Consider the following 25,465-nt stretch of genomic DNA (forward strand, 5'->3'; position numbering starts at 1 on the left):
GCAAAACAAACACAATATCATTCACTCAGACTTCTGCAATCATTTTAAATTCAGGAACATTAATATCTTCCATAGATGGGTAGTATAAACATTATGGTTGAGATAGCAGCAAATATTTGATAATACTGAGACAAGGAATGAAAGTAAGAAACCATCAATGCATGCAGCACCCCCAAAAGGGGGGTGAGATCATGCAGTAAAAGGACTGCCATGGGGATTAAAAAACATACCTGTGTTACTGAAAATGTTAAAAACTAAAAATGCTACGAAAAGACTTAAAACAATTTCAGAGTTTTCCGTCTTAAGGACTAACAGATTAAAATCCTGTCAGAGCTAAACTTTCTGTTACAAATTGGCAAATAGCTGAAACTGTGTTGAAAATGATACTAAAACATACTTGAGGCCTTATGGTAAAAGTCAAATGTCACTTCTTCTTCGGGAGATTTTTGAAGCTGTTGCTTTTCTTCTAGTAAGCCCAATGCCAGAATATGAAACGCCTGAAAAAGGAAAGTAGGACAAGATCTTTAAAACTGTGCTTCTTCAGGTAAATACATTTTAAATGGAGGTAAAAAAATAAGCAATCTGATGGGTAAAAAATGTGCAAAGGTTATGAACAAGCAATTCACAGAAAAAGAAATGAAATATACACATATGAAAAATGTTCAACCTTGGGAGTTGCCTGGTGGACTAGTGGTTAGGATTCTGGGCTTCCACTGCCGTGGCCTGGGTTCAATCCCAGGTCGGGGAAGTTCCCGCAAGCCACATGTCACGGCCAAAAAAAAAAGGGTTCAAGTTCACTTAAAATTAAAGAAATGTGAGTGAAACAAGATCATCTGTTTTTCACCTATTAAAATGGCAAAAAAAAAAAAAGGCAAATATTTTAGAGCTTAGTAAAATACAGAGCTGGCAAAGGTGTTAGGAAGCAGGCACTCTTCACCACACTGGTAATGGGAAAGTAAATCAGTATAACATTTTTGGAGGCCAATTAGACAATATCTATCAAAAATGTAAAGGTACAGACCTAGTGCTAGGAATTAGTGTAACAGAGTCACTCACTTAAGTGTACAAAGATATTTGTACAACAATGTTCATTTTAGTGTTCTTTGTTATACAAAGACCTAAAAACAACCTAAATGTCTATTAACAGGAGATAGTTAAATGCATCATAGATGTCCATACAATGGAATACACAGCTATAAGCATGAGGTAGGCCTATATGCTCTAATGCGGAACGACTTTCAGATGATACAAACCTTTAGGTAGGGCGATGGGAGGCAGGGAGAGAAATTTTAACTTTTGATTTCAAATTTATCTCTATGGGTTGAAATTTTTACTGCATTTATTTACCGCTGTTATAAAAAAAAAAAGTGAGATACACATAGAGTATGATAGCATTTAGAGCCTCCAGACCAATAACAGCCAAGGAAATTTAGTTGGCAGATGATAAATAAATATCCTATTACAGCTACCAAAGGTGACATTATTAAATAACTTATCCATAACAGTATGAAGAAAAAAATAGCTGCTTCCATTTAATGAGCTAATTCTCATAACAACTCTATGAAATAATTATATTTAAACTCATTTTAGCAATGGGGAAATTACTCTTTGCTCCTTAAATGGGAAGTGCGCTAACCCAAGTGAGGTAAATTCAAGCCTAAACCTGTCTTCAAATCTTTATTATACTGTCTCCTGATAATACAATGTGAAATAAAAATACAGAAAACTATGGTACAATAATGACATGCCAATTTATTATTAGCAGGAACAGCCCTTTTTAAAATTTTTCTCTGCTTTTCTTTTAATGTAAATGATTCTCAAAAGTAATGATCCTAAAAACTTGAGAATGTGTCACAAGGAAATCTGTGCCACATCTAAGCTGTTTTCAATGACCCTTAGGTCTCAGGTGCTCTAGTTGTGGTTCTGAAGTCAGAAAGTTAGACTACCGATCTTCTCCAGACCTCCAAGAACTCTATGAAGTAGAGAAAGTATTTGAAATAGAGAAAATATTTTCGGTATACATACCATTTGGAGCATCCCTTCAGTCCACAAGTTAGAATCTGGGTCTACTGCCTGCTCAAATATGGTCCTGAGAATGTACATCATGATATCACAATTGAGAAGGTTAACTGCTTTGCTGAAAGCAGGGCAGAATTCAGGAGGAGGAGGTGGTGGTAGTGCTAAAGTGGGTAGGAGATCAATGTCAGGAGAGACAAATAGGTACAATTTTATTTGGGTTATCCTTCATGCTAAATTGCAAATGTCAGAATCGTATATTACACGCAAAACAACACATGATCTTTGTTACCTTTAAAGCGCTGAAAACATCAATGTCCAGGGAAATAAGTCACTATGTAAGTCACCCAAAATAAACTCCATTTGTTATAAATTTAAAATTCTATCACCACTGATGTAGGCTATACCTTAATATGTGAGCAAGAAACAAAGGGTTCTTTGCACTTCCATTAGTTGCCCACTCTCAAAAAACAACAAAAACAAAACACTATATGCTTTGCTGATACAAAATCACAGCATATAGTCAAAATGAGTCAATTCAGTGTCTCATTTTTTACCTTCATCTTTGTTTTCCTGTTTTCTCCTTTTCTTCTGCATGTGTTCAGCCTATATATATTTAAAAAAAAAAGTCTATCTTAAAATACACCACTTGACAAGTATGAAAAAAATGGGGTACTTTGAAGCAGGCAGGAAAGATTCACAAACCTACCAAAATACTTTATATACTGAAATATGTATTCAAATGCTACCTTATTCCAGAAACAAAATGGTTGTCCTAGGGAAAGCCACTGCAAAATAGATGGGTAATAATCTTCATCACTAATTTAGTCCCCATTCTTTCAGTCAACAGTATTTACCTAGTGTCTATTATATACAGGGCATTGTACGACAAACTGGAAATTATTCATTTTATAAGGACAAAGCCAGATATTACCTTAACTAAGTGATCTAACTTAACATCAACCCTTAATGGGACAAAAAGACATTATATGTGCCTACTGATGTGATGCAATATATCATTTATGTAGTATTTTTGCCCTAAGATGTTTAATTTGAATCTACTCACAAGAATACAATCAGACATATCCAGAATATAGGATATTCTAAAAGACAACTAGCCTATACTCTACAGAAATGTCAATGTTATGAAAGACAAAAAAAGGCAAAAAGATTATTCCAAATCAAAGGAGACTATAGCAACATGACACCAAATAAAGTGCATGATCCTTGATTGAATCCTCCTACCCCTAACACAACTAAAAGAATATTTTTGGTATAATCAGGAAAATGTGAATATTTCCTACGAACTAGATAACATTATTGATTCAATTTTAATTTCTTGGGTAAGATAATGAGCTCTAATAATGAAAACCAGTATGAAACTACAGAAAAACCAGGCAATTTTCTATGGAGTTAGAAAGCATAAAGCATTTTAGGCTATTTACTGAAGAGGATAACTTTTCCTACCTTGCTATGTTGTGTTTTGGAGTAATGATAAAAGTACATATTGAAGTCTTTCAATGATTCATCTTTCAGCTCATAAACTCCATGTCCTGATACACCTGGTTTCCTAAAACGATAGAAAATACAGAGGTGAACTGCAGTGCTCTTGAAGTATAGAGTAAGACAAAATAAGAACCTAAAAGTTAATATAAAAGTCAAAATCAAGAGAAGAAATCAGCCTTATCTCATTCAACTTGCTTAAACTGAAATGAGAAATTTCATTTCAAGAGTAAAACTAAAAACCTACACTGTAAGCTCAAAGTCCTGGTAACAGCTAAGCTGTGTTTCATAATTATGAAATTTAAACAAATCTGAAGAAGTTTATTTTATACTACGTAGATCTGACCCCATACCCTACCTAAATCCCTAAGGCTTCAGAAGCTAAAAACAAAGCCTGTTCAAGATTTCCTGTTCAACTACAGCTTGCATTGTCTAAGGTCAAATATAAAATGGTAGTAAGATATCATATCTGTAGAAAATTGAATTGTAAATGAAAATATAGTGGTGAATCCTCTACAGAGAACTATAAGGAAAAGCATTAAGGCCAAAAGGAGCACACCATATTTGTTCTGCACATTAAACAGCTTTTGGTCTCTTTCAAAGTAAGTGAAATACTTTATTGAACAATATTAGAGCATAAAAAAGCTACACTCTATTTTTAAGGTTATTTGAAACTAGCAATTTATCTATAAATATATTACTATAACAGTAAAATTCACTACCAGTATCAATTTTTAATTTCAAGAATTAATCCACTTAAAACCTTATTTCCATTTTTTTGTATCTCAAAGAATCAAAGGATTGCAAAATAATGTTTTAATCCTAGCAAAGTCTAAAATTAGAATACAATATAAAAATTTTATAGAATAAACAAAGTCATGGCTTAGAATTGATGGGAAAGAGACTATCGAAAGGTTTTTTTGCTTACTTAAGTCACCTAATATCACAAATGGACATTTCTCATTCACTTGACAAAAATACTCATTTCTTCATCATACAGGTACTAAGTGCCTACAGTGTGCCCCTTGTTCTCACCCATTCTGTCTGTACTTTGTTTTTGTCCTTGGGAGTTCAGGAAAGAACTTCAGAGCTTCTACAAAGTATCCGAAATACAAGAACAAAGATTGGTCTAACTTTCAGAATAAGCATAAATATTAAGTACTTACTTAAATGTGGCCACTTTGTTTATGACATTCTCTAAGCCAGTTTCATTATTTTCCTGTTGAAACAACATTTTTGTCATTTTTACCTTCATGTAATGACTTTATCTTCTCTTACTGTGAACTGAAATACACTTTCAATAGCATTCCTGAGTGTTTTATGAACAATAAAAAAAGATCAATTTCCAATATTTAAAAATTAGGTCGGACGACCAATTTCTTAACAGAGGTAAGATGTATGTATAAACTGCTTAAGGAAGAAATTTAATCTAAGTTTGCCCTCATATATATACACACATACAACCAGTAATTCAAAGAAATTATTATTTTCTTTATCTAGTATGTTCATCACCCACATCATTTAAGCACATGCCCATGCTGTACTAATCCCTAAAACCAAGGTAACAAAATAAATAGGATCTACGGTAAAACACATATGTAGATGTCCAAATATATTCTGGCTTCTGCAATTATAATAATTTTATTTTTTTCTGACTGGCCTGAATTTTTCCTTGAATTCGGAATTTTTTTGTTGTTTCTTTTTGGCCATGCCGTGGTCATGTGGGATCTTAGTTCCCCGACCAGGGATCGAACCCATGCCCCTGCAGTGGAAGGATGGAGTCCTAACCACTGGACCACCAGGGAAGTCCCAATAAGGAATTTTTTCTTAATGAAGTCATTTAAAATCAGGATAAGGACCTAGTCAATATACTAAAGCAAATTCATAGATTCCTATAGTGTTGCGAAAATTAAATTTAGCCTCCTTTAAAAACATACTTGAGATAAGCAGTGAAAACTTAGGGTAGACACTAAAGCTTTTTTTTTTTTTTTTTGCAAAATACGGAATGTGTATCATTATTGGTATGTGAAATTATTTTAGGTGGCACACAGTTATATATTTTTAAATCTTTGAATATTCATTTATCTTAACATGTATTAGGAAAAAATTAATCTAGAATGTTAAACCTACTATTTCATTGTAATATTGCTTAGAAAGATGCTAAGGAAAAATGTAAGTTGATTTTAAAATGTATTAATAAGGGACTTCCCTGGTGGCACAGTGGTTAAGAATCTGCCTGTCAATGCAGGGGACGTGGGTTTAATCCCTGGTCCGGGAAGATCCCCCATGCCGCGGAGCCACTAAGCCCATGCGTCACAGCTACTGAGCCCGTGAGCCACAACTACTGAGCCTGCACGCCACAACTACTGAAGCCCGTGTGCCTAGAGCCTGTGTTCCGCAACAAGAGAAGCCAACACAATGAGAAGGCTGCGCACTCAACGAAGAGTAGCCCCCTTTAGCTGCAACTAGAGAAAGCCCACGCACAGCAACAAAGACCCAACACAGCCAAAAATAATAATAAATAAATAAATAAACTGTATTAATAATTATAAAATTGGTAGACAGATGTGCAAATATTATGAAGGTGATATGCCAAATGGTTAAAGTTTGAGAATCAGTTAACAATGAAATTGGAAAAAGATACAGGTATGTTGGAAGAAAAATGACCAACAGTCAAAGCTTACCTCCATTCTACTTCTCTGGATAGCCTTGATAGTACAGGTAAATCTAATCTCTTTTAAGAATCATTGTTCTAATTCAAAATTAAATCTCGGAGTGAAAAATATGACTCATAATCTTTAGGATTACTGTTTCAATATCAACAATACTGAACATAAGTATCACCTGTGTCAGCCATGAGACTGCACCCTGCAGACCTCCAGCTAGAGAAATACTAATGCAGGCTCACTCCGGGAGACATGGGAAGGCAACAAGCCTTAATTAGACTACCTAGCAGTCTAGGACAGTCCTACCTAACGTTCCTTCCCTCTTTCCTTCACCTGGAGTCAGATTTGCACCACAGTATGATGGCTCCCCCAGCCTTTCCCAGTTTCCTCACCATTTCTCTCATAGTCATTGTTCCTAATTAAATCTTAAATCTTTTGTCTTGACATCTGCTTCTCGGAAGACCCAGACTAACACACCACCCAAATAGTCTCAGCATTTCAGGAAGTCCCCTTTTCCTCTGGAGAAAATTTATGTTAAAGTAAAACAAAAAAGCAAAGAGTTTCCTGCTCTAAAATGTTTTCTAAACAGTCAGAATGTCTCTAAAATGTTTCCTAATGCCCAAAAGGCCAGAATTAAAGTTTATACCACAAAAAAATTAATGGTGAGTTTTATATCTGAAAATTTCCTAAACAGATTTTCCTAAAACTTCGAGTGGCTTCCAATTAAAGAAAAAGAAAAAACTATCCCATCTTGAGGTGAATGGAGTGAAAAACAAAACTGGACTTACATTCTCAGGTAAATTTTTGGCAATGGCACTGTGTGGCATGGGTTCAATACAAAGCAAGTGAATAATTTCTCTCATTGTGACCTCTTCTTTGGTCACATTTCCCACTCCAGGGACATAACGCTCTCCTAATACAAACAATGAAAAGAAAAAGTAAAACAATTAATTGCTTTCCATTTAAATCTCTTCCCATCAAGAACACTGCATTAAATCAAATCTATGAGATAGTAACCAAAAATTATTTGGATATGTTCCTAAATCTGAACAAGAGTCTCTTTGCTAAAAGAGGAAGAAAAATGAAGAGATCTGAAGAACACAGGCCTTCTCTTAACTTAAACACACACACACATATACATACACATACTCACACATTATAAACAAGGCCCCTTGATTAAATTAGCATGGTCTCTAACCCAGAAAACAAGGAAGATAGCACTGAATAAGTAGTGGCCATCATGGAACAATAGCTTTTCTTTCAAGATTTCCTCAATGTTGTCTCTACTTGTTATTTAAGAAAGAACAAAGTGAAAACTAAAAAACAAAATACTTAAAAATATCTCTATGGGTTAAATGACAAAATAGTAATATGTATCAGGAATGGATGGTGTTGCTAACATGCCCACATAATCAGGTTTCCACTTTTCATCTCGATAAACTGCCAAATGGGGAGAGAAAATAGCTAAATTAACTACGGGAACTTCACTGGTGTCAACAGCATCTAATCCCCAATGCTTCAAGAAGGCTTAAAATATTTGACCTTATGTCACCACTGATTTTCAATACTACAACATGAGTACAAAGTCCTGTGATATCTATAAGAGGGTTATTAGAAGACAGGAATTTTTTGCCTAAGAGATTTGACGAATTCTACAAATTAGCCAAAGAATGACATTTTGTTAATTTAATTCACTTCCAACAGACTCACTCCTCTTCAAACACTGTAATTTTCAATTGTTTTCCACCAAAACAGTACCCTCTATAAGTTTCGTGCTAGAAAGAACCTTAGAGATCATGTAGATTACTTTCACGTTTTACAAATCAAGAATTTGAGACCCTAAAAATGTAAATGGCATGCTCTTGATAGTTTATAGCGAGGTCAACTCTAGATCTTCTGATTCCTAATCCAAATCTTTTGCTACTTCTTAATGTTTTCTTAATTAATATAATATAATCAGAGATTATATTAATCTTAATATAATCAGAGATTTTACACACACACACAAACACACACACTTTTAAAAATGATGACTCCTAAAGGTAATAAACTTATACTCAGGAATGCAGCAAATATTAACTAAAAATCAAATCACATAGAAGGAAATACCCAATGAATTTGGGCAAACAAAATAACAGCAAAATAATAGTAGGAATAATAAAATAGTAAAATATAAAACAGCAAAAATATATTAGCAATTTTAATATATAGCATTAATAAGCAGTATTAGAAATTCTTCATATAGTATTCCAAGAACAAACACAAAAATTCCCCTCAAGTCTTTGTAATTTAATAAAGTATGTCACCAACTTAAAAATCTTCTACACATTTTTAATTTGTCCATTTTTTTCAGCAGTTTCCTATGGAATACTCTGGAGTTATTCCAGAAGAGTTAGTGCCTGGAAGATTTAGCAATCTCACTTAGCAATGACGGTTTACCACACTTCCTGCTGAGACAAGCAGCTAGCCCAGCAACTAGCTCCCTAATAAACAAATAAAATGAACCCAGGTTTTCAGATTTGGCTAATGGCTAGAAACCTCACTAGGAAGTATTAATACAAAGCAGTGTCTCCTGCAGTAAAGTAAGAAATAAGAACCAGAATGAGAAGTCAAAAACTTTTACTTAGCTGGTAAGATCAACAGAGACTATAATATAGAATATACAAAAGTAGAAGTATGGTCAATATTTGCACAAAGTAATTTAACAGAATGACTTGATGAAAATATATCTTACTTAGATGAATGTTACATTGAAATTTTATATATATATATATATATATATATATATATATATATATATATACATACACACACATAAAATTTTTAGCACTCGACATAGTTATTTTACATTTACTTTTCCGACTAGGATAATTATATCCCAGATCTCTACAAACAAGTCCAAACAATTACAAATCAGGTATTGAAAAATGAAGATGTAATAGCTGTGTTTTTTAAAAGGTGAGTTCCTAAACATATCAATCACATTAGTCACATTAATCTCTAATATTCTCTGCTGTATTTGGGAGGAGAACAAAATAACTTACAGTTCTTATTAATGTTCTCTCTAAAAAGTAACTCATGTTCTATTTCAAAACATGTTTTAATCTTACCCACAATATAGATGAGGACTTGAAGCATTTCTTCTATTAAGGTATTATATTGTTTAATCAAATCCTATAGAATTGTAAAAGAAAAAATTAGTTACTTAAGAATCAAAAACCTCCATAAAACATACATTTTTTTCTGGATCAGATAGTCCAACTGATCCAGTATTTTCTTTCGGACCACAGCAACAGAGAATTATGAGGTGAATAATTCCCTTTTTTGACATCAAATTCAACAAGGTTCACAACACTTGGCACGAAGTAAGAACTCAAAAACAATTGTTAAATATTATTACTGTTTTTATTATCATTATTTCCCATCTAGTCTTCAGTTAACAAAAGAATTCTAATCTTTAACTTTTCCTCTATTATTGGCTTCCTTCTTATCTGGGTTGGTGAGACAGTGTCTTCAAATAGGTAACTAACACTTATGGTGAGAGTTCCCTTCCCTAACACACCTGTTATTTAAATACTACAGTAAATGAGATATTCATTTTCACTGAGTATAAAAACATGACTAAAAATTAGCTTTGTATTTTATAGCCTAGCCTTTGGTCTGTTGCAAGTGACTTCTAATTTGAAGAATAAAATAATGTAATTCATAAATTCAAAGTAGTCAAAGGTTACTTTATAAACTGGTATCAAGTATTAAAACAATGAAGATGTCACAAAACTCCAGTGACAAAATATAAACCGTAAAAAATTTATTGATAACAAATACAAGTAAAGAATTAATATCTTTACTAAACAAGGAACTTTTACAAAAAACAGGAAAAGGGTGAAGGACAGGAACAGATAATTCACTACAAAAAAGGAAAAAGAAGGTCAATAATCATGAAAACATGGTCAACCTCACTGATAATTAAAGAACTGCAAATGAAAATTAAACACCATCTTTCATGTATCAGACCAACAAAGATTAAAAATATCAGTACCATTACAGATGTACATACTGCTAGAGAGAGCTTAAATTGGAGTTACTTTTCTGAGAGCAATTTGACAATATGTATTCAGAGTCATAAGAAAGAGTATACTGTATTCTTCAGCAAATCCACTTCGAAGAATTTATCGTAACAAAATAATTAGGCAAGTGTTTAAACCTTGAGGTGCAGAGACGTTTATATGAGCAAAAAACTTGAAAAGCCTCTTCAGCAATAGGGGACTAAAGTGTAATGCATTCATATACTGTAATACTACACAGCAATTAAAAATTATGATGTAAAAAAAAGATGAGGTTCCTGCATACTTAGTGACAAGAAAAAACCTATCACAATATTTCATTAAGCACAGGAAGCATATTACAAAAATAGTACATATAGGGCTTCCCTGGTGGCGCAGTGTCTGAGAGTCTGGCTGCCGATGCAGGGGACACGGGTTCGTACCCCGGTCTGGGAAGATCCCACATGCTGCGGAGCGGCTGGGCCCGTGAGCCATGGCCGCTGAGCCTGCGCATCCGGAGCCTGTGCTCCGCAACGGGAGAGGCCACAACAGTGAGAGGCCTGCATACCGCAAAAAAAAAAAAAAAAAAAAGTACATATAAAAGATTCAATTTTTCCTTTAAAAACAAATAAGACGGACGAGGGGAAGACGGCGGAAGAGTAAGATGCGGAGATCACCTTCCTCCCCACAGACACACCAGAAATACATCTACACGTGGAACAACTCGTACAGAACACCTACTGAGCGCTGGCAGACCTCAGACCTCCCAAAGGCAAGAAACTCCCCCACGTACCTGGGTAGGGCAAAAGAAAAAACAGAGACAAAAGAATAGGGACGGGACCTGCACCAGTGGGAGGGAGCTGTGAAGGAGGAAAGGTTTCCACACACTAGGAAGCCCCTTTGTGGGCGGAGACTGCGGGTGGTGGAGAGGGGGAGCTCCGGCGCCGCGGAGGAGAGCGCAGCAACAGGGGTGCGGAGGGCAAAGCGGAGAGATTCCCACACAGACGATCGGTGCCGACCGGCACTCAACAGCCTGAGAGGCTTGTCTGCTCACCCGCTGGGGCGGGCGGGGCTGGGAGCTGAGGCTCGGGCTTCGGTTGGAGCACCGGGAGAGGACTGGGGTTGGCGGCATGAACACAGCCTGAAGGGGTTAGTGCACCACGGCTAGCCGGCTAGCCGGGAGGGAGTCCAGGAAAAGGTCTGGAGCTGCCGAAGAGGCAAGAGACTTTTTCTTCCCTCTTTGTTTCCTGGTGCCCGAGGAGAGGGGATTAAGAGCACTGCTTAAAGGAGCTCCAGAGACAGGCGCGAGCCGCGGCTCAAAGCGCGGACCCCAGAGACGGGCAGGAGACGCTAAGGCTGCTGCTGCTGCCAGCAAGAAGCCTGTGGGCGAGCACAGGTTACTATCCACACTCCGCTTCCGGGGAGCCTGTCCAGCCTGCCACTGCCAGGTTCCCGGGATCCAGGGACAACTTCCCCGGGAGAACGCACGGCGAGCCTCAGGCTGGTGCAACGTCACGCCGGCCTCTGCCGCCGCAGGCTCGCCCCGCACTCCGTGCCCCTCTCTCCCCCTGGCCTGAGTGAGCCGGAGACCCCGAATCAGCGGCTCCTTTAACCCCGTCCTGTCTGAGCAAAAAACAGACGCCCTTCTGCGACCTACACGCAGAGGCGGAGCCAAATCCAAAGCTGAGCCCCTGGGAGCTGTGAGAACAAAGAAGAGAAAGGGAAGTCTCTCCCAGCAGCCTCAGAAGCAGCGGATAAAAGCTCCACAATCAACTTGATGTACCCTGCATCTGTGGAATACATGAATAGACTACGAATCATCCCAAATGGAGGAGGTGGACTTTGAGAGCAAGATTTAGGATTTTTTCCCCTTTTCCTCTTTTTGTGAGTGTGTATGTGTATGCTTCTGTGTGAGATTTTGTCTGTATAGCTTTGCTTCCACCATTTGTTCTGGGGTTCTATCCGTCCTTTTTTTAAAAAATTGTTTTTTCTTAATAATTATTTTTGATTTTAATAACTTTATTTTATTTTACTTTATCTTCCTTCCTTCCTTCCTTCTTCACCTCCCTCCCTCCCTCCCTCCCTCCTTTAGACAACAAATCATCCCAAATTGAGGAGGTGGACTTTGAGAGCAAGATTTATGATTTTTTACCCTTTTCCTCTTTTTGTGAGTGTGTATGTGTATGCTTCTGTATGAGATTTTGTCTGTATAGCTTTGCTTCCACCATTTGTCCTAAGGTTCTGTCTGTTTTTTTTCTTAATAATTATTTTTAATTTAATAACTTTATTGTATTTTACTTTATTTTAATTTACTTTTTCTTTCTTGCTTGCTTGTTTCCTTCCTTCCCTCCTTCCTTCCTTCCTTCCTCCCACCGTCCCTCCCTCCTTCCCTCCCTCCCTCCCTCCCTCCTTTCTTTCTTTCCTTCTTTCCTTCTTTTCTTTCTTCCTTCCTTTCTTTCTTTCTTCCTACTTCTACTAATTCTCTCTCTCTACTTTTTCTCCCTTTTATTTTGAGCCCTGTGGATGAAAGGCTCTTGGTGCTTCACCCAGGAGTCAGTGCTGCGCCTCTGAGGTGGGAGAGCCAACTTCAGGACACTGGTCAACAAGAGACCTCGCAGCTCCACATAATATCAAACGGCGAAAATCTCCCAGAGATCTCCATCTCAACGCCAGCAGCCAGCGTCACTCAATGACCAGCAAGCTACGGTGCTGGACACCCTATGGCAAACAACTAGCAATACAGGAACACAACCCCACCCATTAGCAGAGAGGCTGCCTAAAATCATAATAAGTCCACAAACACCCCAAAACACACCATAGGTGTGGACCTGCCCACCAGAGAGATAAGATCCAGCCTCACCTACCAGAACACAGGCAGTAGTCCCCTCCACCAGGAAGCCTACACAACCCACTGAACCAACCTTAGCCACTGGGGACAGACACCAAAAACAACGGGAACTACGAACCTGAAGCCTGCAAAAAGGAGACAGTAAGATAAACCAAACACAGTAAGATAAGCAAAATGAGAAGACAGAAAAACATACCACAGATGAAGGAGCAAGATAAAAACCCACCAAACCTAACAAATGAAGAGGAAATAGGCAGTCTACCTGAAAAAGAATTCAGAATAATGATAGTAAAGATGATCCACAATCTTGGAAATAGAAAAGACAAAATGCAAGAAACATTTAACAAGGACCTAGAAGAACTAAAGATGAAACAAACAATGATGAACAAAACAATAAATGAAATGAAAAATACTCTAGATGGGATCGATAGCAGAATAACTGAGGCAGAAGAACGGATAGGTGACCTGGAAGATAAAATAGTGGAAATAACTACTGCAGAGCAGAATAAAGAAAAGAGAATGAAAAGAACTGAGGACAGTCTCAGAGACCTCTGGGACAACATTAAACGCACCAACATTCGAATTATAGGGGTTCCAGAAGAAGAAGAGAAAAAGAAAGGGACTGAGAAAATATTTGAAGAGATTATAGTTGAAAACTTCCCTAATATGGGAAAGGAAATAGTTAATCAAGTCCAGGAATTACAGAGAGTCCCATACAGGATAAATCCAAGGAGAAATACGCCAAAACACATATTAATCAAACTGTCAAAAATTAAATACAAAGAAAGCATATTAAAAGCAGCAAGGGAAAAATAACACACAAGGGAATCCCCATAAGGTTAACAGCTGCTCTTTCAGCAGAAACTCTGCAAGCCAGAAGGGACTGGCAGGACATATTTAAAGTGATGAAGAAGAAAAACCTGCAACCAAGATTACTCTACCCAGCAAGGATCTCATTCAGATTTGATGAAGAAATTAAAACCTTTACAGACAAGCAAAAACTGGGGGAGTTCAGCACTACCATACCAGCTTTACAACAAATGCTAAAGGAAATTCTCTAGGCAAGAAACACAAGAGAAGGAAAAGACCTACAATAACGAACCCAAAACAATTAAGAAAATGGGAATAGGAACATACATATCAATAATTACCTTAAATGTAAATGGACTAAATGCTCCCACCAAAAGACACAGATTGGCTAAATGGACACACAAACAAGACCCAGATATATGCTGTCTACAAGAGACCCACTTCAGACCTAGAGACACATACAGACTGAAAGTGAAGGGATGGAAAAAGATATTCCATGCACATGGAAACCAAAAGAAAGCTGGAGTAGCAATTCTCATATCAGACAAAATAGACTTTAAAATAAAGACTATTAGAAGAGACAAAGAAGGACACTACATAATGATCAAGGGATCGACCCAAGAAGAAGATATAACAATTGTAAATATTTATGCACCCAACATAGGAGCACCTCAATACATAAGGCAAATACTAACAGCCATAAAAGGGGAAATCGACAGTAACACATTCACAGTAGGGGACTTTTAACACCCCACTTTCACCAATGGACAGATCATCCAAAATGAAAATAAATAAGGGAACACAAGCTTTAAATGATACATTAAATGCTAAATTAAGATGGACTTAATTGATATTTATAGGACACTCCACCCAAAAACAACAGAATACACATTTTTCTCAAGTGTTCATGGAACATTCTCCAGGATAGATCATATCTTGGGTCACAAATCAAGCCTTGGTAAATTTAAGAAAACTGAAATTGTATCAAGTATCTTTTCCGACCACAATGCTATGAGACTAGATGTCAATTACAGGAAAAGATCTGTAAAAAGTACAAACACATGGAGGCTAAACAATACACTACTTAATAACGAAGTGATCACTGAAAAAATCAAAGAGGAAATAAAAAAATACCTAGAAACAAATGACAATGGAGACATGACGACCCAAAACCTATGAGATGCAGCAAAAGCAGTTCTAAGAGGGAAGTTTATAGCAATATAAGCCCACCTTAAGAAACAGGAAACATCTCGAATAAACAACCTAACCTTGCACCTAAAGCAATTAGAGAAAGAAGAACAAAAAAACCCCTAAGTTAGCAGAAGGAAAGATATCATAAAAATCAGATCAGAAATAAATGAAAAAAGATAGCAAACATCAATAAAACTAAAAGCTGGTTCTTTGAGAAGATAAACAAAATAGATATACCATTAGCCAGACTCATCAAGAAAAAAACGGAGAAGACTCAAATCAATAGAATTAGAAATGAAAAAGGAGAAGTAACAACTGACACTGCAGAAATACAAAAGATCATGAGAGATTACTACAAGCAACTCTATGCCAATAAAATGGACAACCTGGAAGAAACGGATCAATTCTTAGAAATGTACAACCTGCCAAGACTGAATCAGGAATAGAAAATATGAACAGACCAATCACAAGCACTGAAATTGAAACTGTGATTAAAAATCTTCCAACAAACAAAAGCCCAGGACCAGATGGCTTCACAGGCGAATTCTATCAAACATTTGGAGAAGACCTAACACCTATCCTTCTCAAACTCTTCCAAAATATAGCAGAGGGAGGAACACTCCCAAATTCATTCTACGAGGCCACCATCACCTTGATACCAAAACCAGACAAGGATGTCACAAAAAAAGAAAACTACAGGCCAATATCACGGATGAACACAGATGCAGAAATCCTGAACAAAATACCAGCAAACAGAATCCAACAGCTCATTAAAAGGATCATACACCATGATCAAGTGGGGTTTATTCCAGGAATGCAAGGATTCTTCAATATATGCAAATCAATCAATGTGATAAACCATATTAACAAATTGAAGGAGAAAAACCATATGATCATCTCAATAGATGCAGAGAAAGCTTTTGACAAAATTCAACACCCATATGTGATAAAAACCCTGCAGAAAGTAGGCATAGAGGGAACTATCCTCAACATACTAAAGGCCATATATGACAAACCCACAGCCAACATCATCCTCAATGGTGAAAAACTGAAAGCATTTCCACTAAGATCGGGAACAAGACAAGGTTGCCCACTCTCACCAGTCTTATTCAACATAGTTTTGGAAGTTTTAGCCACAGCAATCAGAGAAGAAAAGGAAATAAAAGGAATCCAAATCGGAAAAGAAGAAGTAAAGCTGTCACTGTTTGCAGATGACATGATACTATATATAGAGAATCCTAAAGATGCTACCAGAAAACTACTAGAGCTAATCAATGAATTTGGTAAAGTTGCAGGATACAAAATTAATGCACAGAAATCTCTTGCATTCGTATACACTAATGATGAAAAATCTGAAAGTGAAATCAAGAAAACACTCCCATTTACCATTGCAATAAAAAGAATAAAATATCTAAGAATAAACCTACCTAAGGAGACAAAAGACCTGTATGCATAAAATTATAAAACATGGTTGAAAGAAATTAAAGATGATACAAACAGATGGAGAGATATACCATGTTCCTGGATTGGAAGAATCAACATTGTGAAAACGACTCTACTACCCAAAGCAATCTACAGATTCAATGCAATCCCTATCAAACTACCACTGGCATTTTTCACAGAACTAGAACAAAAAATTTCACAATTTGTATGGAAACACAAAAGACCCCGAATAGCCAAAGCAATCTTGAGAACGAAAAACGGAGCTGAAGGAATCAGGCTCCCTGACTTCAGACTATACTACAAAGCTACAGTAATCAAAACAGTATGGTACTGGCACAAAAACAGAAAGATAGATCAATGGAACAGGAGAGAAAGCCCAGAGATAAACCCACGCACATATGGTCACCTTATCTTTGATAAAGGAGGCAGGAATGTACAGTGGAGAAAGGACAGCCTCTTCAATCAGTGGTGCTGGGAAAACTGGACAGCTACATGTAAAAGAATGAAATTAGAACACTCCCTAACACCATACATAAAAATAAACTCAAAATGGATTAAAGACCTAAATGTAAGGCCAGACACTATCAAACTCTTGGAGGAAAACACAGGCAGAACACTCTATGACATAAATCACAGCAAGATTCTTTTTTGACCCACCTCCTAGAGAAATGGAAATAAAATCAAAAATAAACAATTGGGACCTAATGAAACTTCAAAGCTTTTTCACAGCAAAGGAAACCATAAACAATATGAAAAGACAACCCTCAGAATGGGAGAAAATATTTGCAAATGAAGCAACTGACAAAGGATTAATTTCCAAAATTTACAAGCAGCTCATGCAGCTCAATAACAAAAAAACAAATAACCCAATCCAAAAATGGGCAGAAGACCTATCTAGACATTTCTCCAAAGATATACAGACTGCCAACAAACACATGAAAGAATGCTCAACATCATTAAACATTAGAGAAATGCAAATCAAAACTACAATGAGATATCATCTCACACCAGTCAGAATGGCCATCATCAAAAAATCTAGAAACAATAAATGCTGGAGAGGGTGTGGAGAAAAGGGAACACTCTTGCACTGCTGGTGGGAATGTGAATTGGTACAGCCACTATGGAGAACAGTATGGAGGTTCCTTAAAAAACTACAAATAGAACTACCATATGACCCAGCAATCCCACCACTGGGCATATACCCTGAGAAAACCATAATTCAAAAAGAGTCATGTACCAAAATGTTCATTGCAGCTCTATTTACAATAGCCCGGAAATGGAAACAACCTAAGTGTCCATCATCGGATGAATGGATAAAGAAGATGTGGCACATATATACAATGGAATATTACTCAGCCATAAAAAGAAACGAAATTGAGCTATTTGTAATGAGGTGGATAGACCCAGAGTCTGTCACACAGCGTGAAGTAAGTCAGAAAGAGAAAGACAAATACCGTATGCTAATACATATATATGGAATTTAAGAGAAAAAAAATGTCATGAAAAACCTAGGGGTAAGACAGGAATAAAGACACAGACCTACTAGAGAACGGACTTGAGAATATGGGGAGGGGGAAGGGTAAGCTGTGACAAAGCGAGAGAGAGGCATGGACATATATACACTACCAAACGTAAGGTAGATATCTAGTGGGAAGCAGCCGCATAGCACAGGGAGATCAGCTGGGTGCTTTGTGACCGCATGGAGGGGTGGGATAGGGAGGGTGGGAGGGAGGGAGACGCAAGAGGGAAGAGATATGGGAACATGTGTATATGTATAACTGATTCACTTTGTTATAAAGGAGAAACTAACACACAATTAAGCAATTATACCCCAATAAAGATGTTAAAAAAAAAGCAATTATACCCCAATAAAGATGTTAAAAAAAAAAAAAAAAGACACCAAAACTTTAAAAGTGATCATTTCTAGGAGGCAGAGTTTCATGTGAGTTTTCTTCTCCTTTTTGTTAATCTATACACAGTCATCACTCAGTATCTGCAGGGGACTGGTTCTAGGACCCCTGCAGATACCAAAATCCACAGATGCTCATGTCCCTTATATAAAGTGGCTAGTACAGTTGGGATTCTGTATCCATGGATATGGAGGGCCAACTATATTCTAATTTTTATAGAGTAAAAAGAATATATGTGTGTATATGTATGTTTTACGTATGTGCCTGATTTTTGGAGATATACATAAATAAATAAAAATCTTAAATATGATTAAAATTTTTAAAATAATATTTCCTTTGGAATTAATTTACTTATCAGTTTCTGTCACTTACCTGGTCTTTTGTGGATATGGTCTTGTTAAAAGCATCAGCAAGTTCATACCTCTGAAGTACCAGTAATAAGAATTTGTTGGGATCCATTAAAGATGCACCAATCTGTGAAAGAAATCAAGTACCATAGTTCTCATGTATTAAATGGAGAAACACTTTGTCTCTAGTAGGACTGTGAGAAAAAATTATAAGGTAAATCTGCAGAAGATAATGCAGTAGTCCCTTCTGCTTCTATGATACTATATTCATTTCAACAGTGAGAAAAATTTAAGTGAAGTTAACAATAGTTACAGTATCTTCGCTTATTATAAGGAACCTAGGAAGGAAGGTTAACACAAATATCAGAGGTAATTTAAATAGGTACCTGAAGCATAATGATATCTTTATCATACATTTCTTCTCTGCACTTAACATCTTGGTAATAAAACACCTATAAAATAAAAAGGAGAACAGAAGCTAGAAGAATCATTTTATCTCAAACAGAATTCTTAAAATTTTCTCTAAACTAGAAACCCCAAGAACTCCTTTGTGGCAAAAAATAAGCTGTAAATCTACAAATCATTTTAAGTGATTTGTGAGAATGAAGTGAGAAAATACGGCATGAAAATAATTCAGAGTTAAAAATGCTCTATACTAGTTATTACTCTCAACATGCGTAACAAAAGAATTTACTTCCCTTAAGTTTAAAATGCCCACTTCAATAAAGTAAACCAATTTCTACAATCAATCATAACACTATTTTTCTCCCAAGTGGTATCTTTACAAGCCCTGTTTCCCCACCACTTAGGAAAAGCACTTCTCCTTATTTGCTCTACAACAGAGGGAAACAATGCCCTTCCATTAAGACTGGTGGTGGGAAGATTACATGTTCCCAAGTAATCTTCAGAAAAGACGTATATTGGTGGGATGGTTCCTGGTACTACTGGCTTTCACCTAATCTACCCACTTAACAGTATTAAAGGATAAATGTCTATATGGCCACTAGAACTTTCATTTCTGAGTTTATATAAGAGAACACAAAACAAATACTCAGCAAAATCCAGGGACACAAAGTAAAACATATAAAAGAAAAAACAAGCAGAAAATGAACACATTCATAGTGTGAACAACAGGCCTTGCCATACCTGGCTAATGAGAGACAGCCCATTTCTTCGCCACATCTCAGCAACAACCTGGGCAACCAATACCAGACAACGCAAAGGATATTCCACTAGTACCTCTACTTGAAAATCCTCCTGAAACAGAGTGAGATCAATTCCATTATATCCCAGAGGGCTTGGATGTTACGCCACTATACATTGCTCAGTTTTCTCATCTGTAAAACTGAGGGCTTGAACTAGATGACTCCAAGTCCCCATGATTTCAAAATGTTCTTTTTCTTCCCACTCAACCAAGAGGTATTTAGAGGGGACTTCCCTGGTGGTGCAGTGGTTAAGAATCTGCCTGCCAATGCAGGGAACGCGGGTTCGAGCCCCGGTCCAGGAAGATCCCACATGCCGTGGAGCAACTAAGCCCATGCACCTAGAGCCCGTGCTCCACAACAAGAGAAGCCACCGCAATGAGAAGCCCACGCACTGCAATGAAGAGTAGCCCCTGCTCACCACAACTAGAGAAAGCCCACGCGCAGCAACGAAGACCCAACACAGCCATAAATAAATAAATAAATAAATAATTTTTTTTAAAAGAGGTATTTAGAAATAGAATATAAGCAAATCAACATTTAATAGAGTCACTTACAAAAGGCACAAATTCATGCAGTCTTGAAATAGCACCCAGCCTGCTTAAACGCACATGAAGACCTAAAGGTTAAAAAAAAAGAGAGAAAAATGAGAAAGCAATAAACCCAGCTGATTTGTTTCCTAGTTAACTCATCAAGTTTGAAAACTTGTGAGATTTAAACATACGTTTATTGAGTTTAGAAATGACATCTCAGAATGCAAACATTTGATTTCTAATTTTGAAACACAGTTTTACTAACATATTTAAGATCCTACATTGTACAAGGTGTGCTTATAAATTATATAAAAATAATATTCTGCCTCTTAAGAAATTATTCTCCTCTTAGCCAATAAACAACACAGTCCTACTGTATAGCACAGGGAACTGTATTCAATATCCTGTGGTAAACCATAATGGTAAAGAATATGAAAAAGAATGTATATATACATATAGCTGAGTCATTTTACTGTACAGCAGAAATTAAACACAACATGTAAATCAACTATACTTCAGTAAAATAAATAAAAACGAATCTTGGTATTTCTTTTTATAAAAATAGAAGTGACATAAAATCATGTCAATTATACCATATACAAAAATTAACTAAAAATGAATCAAAGATCTCAACACAGGAGCTAAAACCATAAAACTCTTAGAAAATAACATAGGGAAAAGGCTTCATAACATTGGATTTGGCCATAATTTCTTGGATATGACACCAAAAGTACAGGCAACCAACGGGAAAATAAATGAGACTACACCAAGTTAAAAACTTTTGTGCATCAAAGGACACTATAAAGAGAGTGAAAAGGCAACTCACAGAATGGGAGAAAATATCTGCAAACCATATATCTGATAAGCAGTTAATATCCAGAATATACAAAGAACTCCAATAACTCAACAACAAAATCTGATTAAAAAATAGACAAAGGACTTGAACCTTTCTCCAAAGAAGATATACATATGGCCAGTAAGCACAGGAAAAGAGGGTCAGTATCACTAATTATTAAGGAAATGCAAATCAAAACCACAAGGAGATACCACTTCACACTCATTAGGATGGCTATTTAAAAAACAAAAAATAACAAGTGTTGATGAGGATGTAAAGAAATTGGAATCCTTGTGCTCTGCTTCTGAGAATGTAAGATGGTGCAGCTGCTATGGAAAACAGTATGGTGGTTCCTCAAAAAATTAAAAAGTAGAATTACCTTATGATCCAGCAATTCCACTTTATGGGTATATACCCCAAGAATTGAAAACAAGCACTCAAGTGCATATTTGGACACCTGTGTTCGTGGCAACATTATTCGACAATAGCCAAAAGATGTAAGCAACCCAAGCATCTACTGGAGGATGAATAGATAAACAAAACGTGGTATATACATACTATGGAATATTATTCAACCTTAAAAATGAAGGAAATCTGACATATACTACAACATGGATGAACTCTGAGGACATTATGCTAAGTGAAATAATCCAGTTATAAAAGGATATGAGTATGATTTCACTTATATGAGGTACCTAGAGTAGTCAAGTCATAGAGACAGAAAATCAGAGACTGTAGGGAGCAGGGAATGAGGAGTTATGTTAAATGGGCACAAATTTCAGATTGGGAAGATGGAAAGAATTCTGGATATAGATGGTGGTGATGGCTGTACAACAATGTGAATGTACTTAATGTCACTGAACTATATACTTAAAAAATGATTAAAATGGTAAATTTTATGTTACATATATTTTACCACAATTAAAAATATAATTATGTACACTTATACAAAGTTGTTAAAAGAAAAAGACACTGACACGGTCGGTTTACATAGAAATGCAAATCAAACGATGATTAAAGAAAATCTATGATTTCTTTCTTTTAGTGGTGAAAGGAACAGTGACACAGTGAACACACTGGTGCAATCAGGAAGAGAAGAGGGTGAAAAAACAGCAACAAGATTTTCCTAGTTAGTCCTTAAGTATATAGTATAAGGATCCATTAGTTGACCAAGATAACAAAAAGCCCAGGTAGCACCCTTAGATGTTCTGGTCACAGCTCTTTGAAGGATAGTGACAGCTTTTAACTGCAGTATCTGATCCGAGTATGTCTGTGCATACTGAGAACAAAAATAGTACTGATTCTAATATGAATATCTAGAAAACAAAGCTAATAGAAACATGCAAAAACCAAATAAACACTCACCAGCAAGAGTCCTAGAGATTGGCAGATGTATGCTTACAAGATCTTCAGATACTCTGTAGGATTTAGTTTCCAAAGTATGACCACACAATTGTACTACTGTTTTGCTACTAGATTTGAAACTTGTACTGCACCTCATCACAGCTTTATGACATTCTTTATAAGCCACCAGTAAGAGTTCCTCCTAAAAGGAAAATAAAAATGCAAATAAATTGACAAGTTATCTACTTTATTACATCATTCAGTATACATTTACTAAATACAAGCACAAAATTGTTTGACGTGTTACTAGAGCTACATCAACAGGATCTGCAAACCTGTAGGAAATATTATGACAGTCAGACAGACACACATACACACACAATCAAAGTAAAAAATTGTAAGCCACATAAATGGTATAAACTAATAACCTTAATAGGGCAAAAAAAAAAAGAATCACAAACAACTGGGAATACTTGTTTGCAAAAGTAGCTTTTGAGGGGCTTCCCTGGTGGCACAGTGGTTAAGAATCCACCTGCCAATGCAGGGGACACAGGTTCAAGCCCTCGTGCAGGAAGATCCCACATGCCATGGAGCAACTAAGCCCGTGTGCCACATACTGAGGCTGCGCTCTAGAGCCCACAAGCCACAACTACTGAGCCCACGTGCCACAACTGCTGAAGCCCACGTGCCTAGAGCCTGTGCTCTGCAACAAGAGAAGCCACTGCAATGAGAAGCCCGCGCACTGCAACAAAGAGTAGCCACCACTCGCCGGAACTAGAGAAAGCCCGCGTGCAGCAACAAAGACCCAACATAGCCAAAAATAAATAAATAAATAAATTTTTAAAAAAGCTTTTGAGTGGGGTTTGAAAGAATATGCAGAATTTAAGTATGGCGGGAAGATGGAGAGATGGTAGCACTGTAAGCAGAGATACAGAATAAACAAAGAGAAATAAGGGGAAGTAATAACTCCTGTTCGGGCAATGGAAAGGAATAAAAACTAGATAAATCAAAGGGTTTATGGACAGAATTAATGAGCAATTAAACTGGAAATACGCCTTGCGTTGCCATGTAAAGCTGAATATACTGATACTGTCTGAAGTGTAATAATGTAGTCAACATATTGCTTCAAGAAGGATTAGTGGGTATCACTGAAGGTAACAGATTGGAGACAGTAGTGTTAGGAGACAAGGAAACCAATAGAAAGTTTATTACTAAGTTAAGTGTAAGGTGATAAGGGACTCAAACTAGGGTGGGGGCAGTCAGGGCAAAAAAGAATAAACCCATAGGAAATAAGTTAAGATTATAAAATAAATTTAGGATAAGGAAGACTCAAATCTGGGTGAGTATGGCAGGGAAATGAGTCAAAGGTCACTTTTTAAGAGTATTTCTCACTGATTGTATCTTAAAAAAAGGAATTCTATAGTTAAATAAATTTTGGGAATATCTCTCTTAGAAATGAGCACATTAATTTTTTTTCTTTAAATAAATTTATTTATTTAGTTAGTTAGTTTTTGCTGTGTTGGTTCTTCGTTGCTGCGTGAGGGCTTTCTCTAGCTGCGGTGAGCGGGGGCTACTCTTCATTGACGTGCGCAGGCTTCTCATTGCAGTGGCTTATCTTGTTGCAGAGCATGGGCTCTAGGCACATGGGCTTCAGTAGTTGCAGCACGCAGGCTCAGTAGTTGTGGCACACGGGCTTAGTTCTCCATGGCATGTGGGATCTTCCCAGACCAGGGCTTGAACCCGTGTCCCCTGCACTGGCAGGTGGATTCTTAACCACTGAGCCACCAGGGAAGTCCTGAGAACACTGATTGATCAAAGGGTTTGAGAAGTTCAGTGGCTTAAAAAATCATGTTTGACTTTGTTCAACCTAGCATTTCCCGATCTTACATGAACATAAAACTTTCTCCCCCCATCAAAATCTGTTAACATCTAACACACAGAACACAGTGGCTCTCAGATTTCCTGTATGGATGAACGTATGAATCATGGTGTCATGAACAGAATAAGGGAGTCAAGAAGAAAAAATGCAAGCTGGAAGTAGAATGAAATGATGACAAATCAATTTAATATACTCTGAGTTTGAAATGCAAATGTAAGATCCAAGCAGTAATGTGTAGCACACAAACAGAAGTGATTCTATAGTTTGGGAAAGTTATCTTACGAAGTTTTAATTGGGGTGGTAGAAATAAAAGATCTGTAAGAAAAAGAAAACATTGGGGAATGTCTTATTTAGTAGGCAGAAGGAAGTGAGGGGAAAAAAGGCAATAATTGATTGAAAATGGGTAATCAACAAGAGAAATATTAGGATAAGTAAGTTTGTGAAAATCAGAGGGAAGGAGTTTCTAAATGATGAAGGTTCTCAAAAGAATACAATGTTACAGACACTTAAGGAAGATGGGGGACTTAGAAAAGACCTCTGAATTTGGTTACTGAATAGATCCTTTGAAAGTTTTTCAAAAAGCAGCTCCTATCAATTGGTAAGGGCAGAAACCTGGCTCTAAAGAAGTTTTAGAAGCTAAAGAGTGGCGACAGTAAATGTAGATGACTTCAGGAGGTTTTGCAGATGTCAACATGAACACCACACTCTTTGACCTCGTCTCCAACAATTAAGCATGCCCTTCATAAAGACGAAGGGAGCCAAAAAATATGTGCTGTGGTAGTTGCTGGACAATATTTCCTGTCCTTATTGTTCTATACAGCTGCTGTGCTAGATTAAAGTCTATTGTGTCTGTGAGCGTGACCGCCACTCTGAACCCATGACCAATGGCTGGTGG

At 36.8% G+C, this 25,465-nt stretch overlaps 1 protein-coding gene across 2 annotated transcripts in view; it reads right to left on the minus strand.

Moving 5' to 3' along the window:
- UBR1 (ubiquitin protein ligase E3 component n-recognin 1) overlaps positions 1–25,465 on the minus strand; it is a 165,138-nt gene that overhangs the window by 56,051 nt on the left and 83,622 nt on the right. For both annotated transcript variants that reach the window (XM_082834706.1, XM_082834705.1), the window contains exons 15-26: positions 22,713–22,893; positions 20,537–20,598; positions 19,924–20,034; positions 19,164–19,229; positions 18,803–18,904; positions 9,296–9,359; positions 6,974–7,098; positions 4,686–4,738; positions 3,484–3,586; positions 2,574–2,622; positions 2,026–2,180; positions 398–497 (exon numbers count right to left, since the gene is read on the minus strand). In XM_082834706.1, the coding sequence (XP_082690832.1) occupies positions 398–497; positions 2,026–2,180; positions 2,574–2,622; positions 3,484–3,586; positions 4,686–4,738; positions 6,974–7,098; positions 9,296–9,359; positions 18,803–18,904; positions 19,164–19,229; positions 19,924–20,034; positions 20,537–20,598; positions 22,713–22,893 (1,171 nt within the window). The remainder of the gene's footprint in view (positions 1–397; positions 498–2,025; positions 2,181–2,573; positions 2,623–3,483; positions 3,587–4,685; positions 4,739–6,973; positions 7,099–9,295; positions 9,360–18,802; positions 18,905–19,163; positions 19,230–19,923; positions 20,035–20,536; positions 20,599–22,712; positions 22,894–25,465) is intronic.

The sequence above is a fragment of the Leucopleurus acutus genome (genome assembly GCF_964270905.1).
Source record: "Leucopleurus acutus genome assembly, chromosome: 1".
Classification (NCBI taxonomy): Eukaryota; Metazoa; Chordata; class Mammalia; order Artiodactyla; family Delphinidae; genus Leucopleurus; species Leucopleurus acutus.